The sequence below is a fragment of the Pipistrellus hanaki genome, assembly GCF_964339955.1.
Source record: "Pipistrellus hanaki genome assembly, chromosome: 5".
Classification (NCBI taxonomy): domain Eukaryota; kingdom Metazoa; phylum Chordata; class Mammalia; order Chiroptera; family Vespertilionidae; genus Pipistrellus; species Pipistrellus hanaki.
In genome coordinates, this window is record NC_140507.1 from 85,522,934 (window position 1) to 85,529,324 (window position 6,391).

Sequence of the window (6,391 nt, forward strand, 5' to 3'; positions counted from 1 at the left end):
CGTGGGAAAAGAGGGGAGGGGTTCAGGCTATGCTGCCTTCTGCGCTCCCCAGCTTTGTCAGCAGCACACGGCGTTTTGCAGTAGTTCAATGTGGAGTTTGAGCGCTAGAAACTGGGGTGAAAGGGGCCAACATTCCATCAACTTTGGTGGGTTTGCCACCAACAGTAAATTGGCCCTTTTAAGAGGAGGAAATGGAAAGGTTTCTCACTGAAGAGAATTAAGTGGTGGGATCAAGAGATTTCCAGGCCTCGGGGTACCTCATTAGTGACGGGCCTGCTTAATTCTGTCTTCCCTCTTCCAGGTCACCTGAGATAACAGGATACGAACGCAAGGGCGGCCACATTTCTCCTCGGCCCTCCTCTCGTTCTCTCTGAAATCACGCGGTGACTCATTTTGGGGTTCCATTTTTAAAAAATATATATATATTTTATTGATTTTTTTACAGAGAGGGAGAGAGAGGGATAGAGAGTTAGAAACATTGATGAGAGAGAATCATCGATCAGCTGCCTCCTACACACCCCCCACTGGGGATGTGCCCGCAACCCAGGTACATGCCCTTGACCGGAATAGAACCTGGGACCCTTCAGTCCGCAGGCTGACGCTCTATCCCACTGAGCCAAACCGGTTTAGGTCATTTTTTTTTTTTTTAATAGGCATTAAACACAGTTCCTGAAGCATTGGGAAAATTATTTGTTGTTTCGTGATGGGAGTCACAATAATGTTGCATTTTGAAAACCGTTTTCTTTTTTTTCTTAGCCTCTTTCTGCAAAGTGCTCTCTCCCAGACTGGGCTCTCTGAGGCCCAGGAAGACTTATCTTCCACCGCCCTGTTCCCCTGCCTGCCCCCCCCACCCCCGCCCCCGCAAGCCCTGAGTCCTGAATCTCCACGGCCAGCTCAGTGGCAGCGACCCTGCATTGTGTACTGCTTTCCCGTGTGTGAAAGTCATTTCTCTTGCTTCCTCTGCCTGTGGGGATTCCAAAGGGTTGTCAGACTTTGAACTGTAACAACAGCCACCAGAAAGTCCTATAAAAGCAGCAGTGACCCCTGGAGCTGTCAAATCTTTAAATAGGATTTGGGATTTAATGCTGTATATTTTTAAAAGAAAAAAAAAATAAGAATTGTTAGACATATTCAAAAACACACAAATGCATGTATTTTAGCCAATTCAGAACCTGTCCTCCTCCTTTGTTTAACCCAGGAAAGATAAAGTTTGAGAGAGAGAGAAAACAGCACACAAACAAAACAAAAAACTGGACCAGATCTCGGGCTAAATAAGGAAGGCATCTGTTAGGTGCAGCCAGACCGCAAGTCTGGGTTGAGAAGGAGCCATTCGGCGGGTGATTGCTGTGGAAAAGGGACAGAAAATATAAGGCGGGAGGCGCGTGAAGAGTTATGTGATCGTCGTGATGTGGCGCGCAAGATCGCCCGAAAACTCCAGGAGCTCCTCATTCTAAATTCTTGGGCCCTGGGAGGCTTTCTGTTTGCTTTTACCTTTTGCTGGTAAAATTGCAATGCCCCCCGCAGCTTCTGGCCTGGGCCCGCTGCTTACAGCAGTGCTGGTTCTACAGCTTGTCTTACACCTGCGGCGCGGAACTCTCGGTCTGCTTGGGTCGCCTTGCAAATACTTAAGTCGGTGAACTCTGTAAAAAGGACTAAACCGGAGCATGACAGGTTTCTTGGCGGCGAGACCCTCTCCTTCCCTCTCTGACAGACCAAGAGAAACACCTTGGTCATCTTCCAAGGCCCATGAGGCTTTTGAACGTCAGTCTAATTCGGTGGTGACCTCGTCGTCTTGGCTGTCCTCTCTCCCTCAGGTTTGCTCTTTCAGAGTCTATGCCCGGTTACATGGGAGAACGGAGCCCCAGGAACGCAATCCTCAGCAGCAATGCGACAGCAAACACAACAGCCCACTCAGCTCTTGAGAAACAGCACTTGGCTCTACCCTTCCCCACTTCAGACAGGTGTCTGCGAGCAAAAATGACCTACGTTGCGTGCGTGGCGGGAGCTATTTGGATATGAAATTATTCACAGGTCCACACCTCTCCTTGGCCCACCAGTGAAGAGTCTGGAATTTCCATGCAAACCTCCAACAGTCTTGGCCCGCATGCCTCTTGCTCCCCAGTCCTCCCGCCCAGGCCCTTTGGCCTTGAGGAAAGACAACCTGGAGCAGGCAGTGTCTGCTCACGTACACGTCTGTCCTCTGAGCAGGTGTCCTCGGAGCCGGCGCTACCAGAATGCGGGGCTCCAGCCCCCCAGGCAGTACAGGTAGGGGTAGTGAGGGTAGCTGTTGTACACGGAGATGAGGGGGGCCCTGGAGAAGCCCTCGTCCTTCAGGGCCGGCAAGGGTGAGTGCTTCTCCAGGCCGCCCAGGTCCGAGGCGAGCTGCTTCCGCTTGGTCTTGTAGCGCCTGTTCTGGAACCATATTTTCACCTGGGTCTCCGTGAGCTTCAGGTTCTTGGCCAGGTGAGCCCTCTCGGGGGCCGACAGGTACTTCTGGTGGCTGAACTTCCTCTCCAGCTCGATGACCTGGGAGTGGGAGAAGGCGGCCCGGGAGCGCTTCTGCGGCTGCTTGGGGGCGTGGGGCAGGCTGGGCGAGGCGCCCGAAGTGTCCTCACCGTCCAGCAGATACGTCTCCGAGGGCGTATCTGGAAACGAGAGGGGAGAAGAGGGGACGGGAAGGGAAATGTTACATGGTGGCCGGGAAGAGGGCAGAATTCAGTCCACCCTTATCTCTTCGGTGAGTGAACAAACAGCCCACTGTCATCTTGGATACATTTCACGGCTTTCACATGACCAAGGCGTTCTCAGGCCCGGAGTGAGTGAACACGTATATACTATGTATTAGTTTCCTAATAGCCATCAAGAACCCAAAGAAGAGGCTGTTAGTGGCAGAGCGTCCTGCTGGACAGTCCCCTAGAGTTAAGCAGGGATTCTGGATCTGGGTCCTGAGGGCAGTGGGAGAGGGGAGGGGGGAAGACAGGGAGAGAAGACACCTTGTGAAGCACCCAGGGCCTCCGGTGTGACCTCCGGGTGGCTGGAGAGGGCTTGTGTGACAGGAGAGGCTTCAGGGCTAAAGGAAAGCACCTTTTCTGGCTTTAATCCCCCCATTCCCCCCCCCACCCCCAAATGAGGCGTTAGGATACCTCATAAGGAGTGACAGGAAAGGAAATAAGTCTACTTTAAATGTCCCGAAGACCAGAGGGATCTCCCAACTTGATTGTTTTTGCTGCTCCTGTGATTGGGAAGCAAAAGGGCACATTCTAATTCGTTGGGCACACTCTAATGTCTTCCTATTAGTGATTATCAGTTATTGGTGGTACATTCGTACTGTAAATGCTAAGAGGTAAAGCGGGGCTGGCACCGATCAGCAGTCAGTCGCGGGATGGCTGGGGGCCAGGTGGGGTTTCACCGGGACTAGGGGGGTGGGTGCGGGCACGATGGGCGCTGCATCAGCTCTGGTTTTTTAGCTCTGGGCGCGGGAGCCCTTGGAGCCCGGAGCCTGGAGCATCCTGCGCGGAGTCAGGCCGATGTCTGCATCCTGCGCCGCCTGAACGCTGGGGCTCAGGGTTCATCTCCGAGGAGGCGCACCCGTGGCAGGAGGCAGCGAGGTCCCTTCGCCCGTCGCCGAGGGCCCCGCATCCCCGCATCCCGCATCCCCGCAGCAGCCGGAGCTCCAGGAGGCGCGCCTCGGACCGGTCCTCACGCCCGCGCAGCCTGCGGGTCAGTCCGCCCTCGGCGGGTCCCCACCCGGCCCGGCTCGGCCTCCGGGGCCCCGAGGAGGGTTTACCTGGCTCCGTCTCCGCCGGCGACGCGGCCTCCCCGGGCGCGGCGCGGGGCCGGGCGCTCGCCTGCTCCTCGGGCGCGTCCGCACCGCCGCTCCCCGCCGCGGGCTCCGGCTCCGGGCTCGGCCGCTCCCCGCGCTGCTGGCGGGGCGGAGGCGGGGGCCGCGGCCGGCCGCCCGGGCAGTCCCGCAGGATGTCCTGGATGAGGAAGGAGGTGAGCGGCTTGGCCTGCGTGGCCGCCCCCGCCTCCCCGGGCCGCGGCTCGGGAGTCCGGAGCATCCCGTCGGTGGGGCGGCTGGGCTCTGGCGTCTGGGCTCCCCGGACCCCGCGGCGGCGCCCGCGGCTGCGCCCCACTTTCACTTTCCGCCGCCGCGCGCGCTTATAAGCCCGGGGCGCGCGCCGCGCCGCCTCCCCATTGGCCAACGGGACCTGGGCCGCCCGCCCATTGGCCGCCGGTGCTCCAGGTGAAGGGGTGGGAAGGGGGAGTCCTGGGCTTGGCCTGGGTCCCCTCTTCCCCGGAGGGTTTCTTTCCAAATCCCTCCTTCTCTCCCCTGGCTGGCCTCCTCCGCCCAAAGCGGGTCTCCTCTGCCCCATCCCGCAATACAATGTTGACGCTTCTTCTGGGGAATAACGACGCAGAAGAGAAATGCTCCATTTAGTTCTTACAAATTGTTAAAGTGCCTTTACTCAGAAAGAGGTGAGTGGGGCAGCTGCCATCATCTCAGTTTACAGGTGAATTCTGGGTGCCCGGTGACCAGGAGAGACTGGTTGCAAAGATGGACCTATGAAGGCTCTCAAAGAGACGTGGCCACTCAGGGCGGGCCCTGACCCCGGGCTGGCTGGATTCTGTACTGGAAAATATTGGGGCCACTATATCGAGAAAGTGGAATCGGAATGATGGGCTAAAGCACTGAACCAAGGTTAAATTTACTGAAGTGATAACACTGCTGTGATTGCATAAATGAATATTCGTAGATGAATACTAAAGTATCCCTGTCTGTAACTTACCCTGAAATGGTTCAGAAACAATGATACAGGTGGATCCATCCCAGACGATAAAGTGGGTGGGTTAAACTAGTAACAATCCGGTGAACCTGGTATGCAGGGGTTCTTTTGAACTGTTTTTATTTACGCAGCTTTTCTGTAGTCCTGGTCTAAGGCACCGTGCATTCAGCTGTAAACTTTTCCGAAGGACGGTACGTTGTGTATCTGGGGAGAAGAGCTGGGAAGCAGGTTATTGTGGACGAAGCACCTGCCAGAGAGAACCACCCTGTGCAACGGGAAGGCCTTTGGCAAAGATGGTTTTCTTTTCTCATTTTTCATTCAAACATTTCTTTAAACATTTCCTTTTGAAATACTAATGGATTCGTAAAAATTTGGAAAATTAGTACCCTCAGCTTCTCCCAGTGATTATGTATTATGTAACTACAAAAACAATTTAAAGACCAGGAAATTGACATTGGCACAATACTGTTAACTATACTATTGATTTTATTTTGTTTTATTTATTTATTTATTTGTTATTTATTTTTGGGTTAATCCTCAACCAAGGATATTTTTCCATTGGTTTTTAGAGAGAGTGGAAGGGAGAGGGAGAGACAGAGAGAAACATTGATGTGAGAGAGACACATCAATTGGTTGCTTCCTCCACACACCCGGACCAGGCTCAGGGAACCTGTATGCAAGGTACGAGCCCTTGACCAGAACTGAACCAGGACCCTGCAGGGCCAATGCTCTATCCACTGAGCCAAACTAGCTAGGGCCAGACCTTATTTTTAAATCACTTTAAAACCTTCATTCACTTACGTGCATGTGTAGCTGTATGCAATTTTATCACATGTATAGGTTCTTGTAACGAAACAGTAAAGATACAGAATTGTCCCATCAACACAGAACTCCCTCTGCTATCTCTGTAGTAAGTACTCATGCCCTTTCTTTCTTCCCATGGCCCCAGGCAGCCACTAATCTGTTCTCCAACTCTAGCGTTTTACCATTTGGACAATGTTATATGAATGGAATCAAACATTGTATAGTACCTAACTTTTTGGAATGGCTTTTATCACTAAGCATATGTCTTGAGTTTCACTCAGATTATTGCACATATTAATGGTTAATATTTTTTATTGCTGAATGGTATTATTTTATTGTATAGGTCTATCAAAATTTGTTCAACCTCCCTGCCCCCACTGCTATACTTGTTTTGCTATTATGAATGAAAGTGCTATGAACATCCATTTTTGTGTGAATATGAGTTTTTGTTTTTCTGTGATAAATATCCAAGAGTGCAATTGTTGGGTGATAAGGTAACTGCATATTTAGTTCGGTAAGAAACCACCAAACTATTTTCCTGAGTGGCTATACCATTTTAGGTCTTCACTAGCAGTGTATCCATGTTCTAGTTTCTCTACATTTTTTTTCTTTCTTTTAAACTATTTTTAAATTTATTTTATTGGTTTTTTACAAAGAGGAAGGAAGAGAGATAGAGAGTGAGAAATATCAATGAGAGAGAAACATCGATCAGCTGCCTCCTGCACTGAAGATGTGCCAGCAACCAAGGTACATGCCCTTGACCGGAATCGAACCTGGGACCCTCCAGTCCGCAGGCTGAC

The 6,391-nt window shown here is 52.1% G+C and overlaps 1 protein-coding gene across 1 annotated transcript; it reads right to left on the reverse strand.

Annotated features, from left to right (window-relative positions):
- Nucleotides 1-871: 871 nt before the first annotated feature.
- NKX3-1 (NK3 homeobox 1) lies at nucleotides 872-4,122 on the reverse strand. The gene is made up of 2 exons (XM_084883456.1): nucleotides 3,788-4,122; nucleotides 872-2,645 (listed from the first exon to the last, which is right to left on the reverse strand). The coding sequence occupies exons 1-2, from the start codon at nucleotides 4,059-4,061 to the stop codon at nucleotides 2,227-2,229; spliced, it is 693 nt and encodes a 230-aa protein (XP_084739582.1). The 5' UTR covers nucleotides 4,062-4,122; the 3' UTR covers nucleotides 872-2,226.
- Nucleotides 4,123-6,391: the final 2,269 nt, after the last annotated feature.

Excerpts from the sequence above, each read along its gene's own strand:
- NKX3-1 (XM_084883456.1), bottom strand. The coding sequence starts at position 4,061 with ATGCTCCGGACTCCCGAGCCGCGGCCCGGGGAGGCGGGGGCGGCCACG. Across the intron at positions 2,646-3,787 it reads GCCGGCGGAGACGGAGCCAG|ATACGCCCTCGGAGACGTAT; the intron begins GTAAACCCTCCT and ends TCTCGTTTCCAG.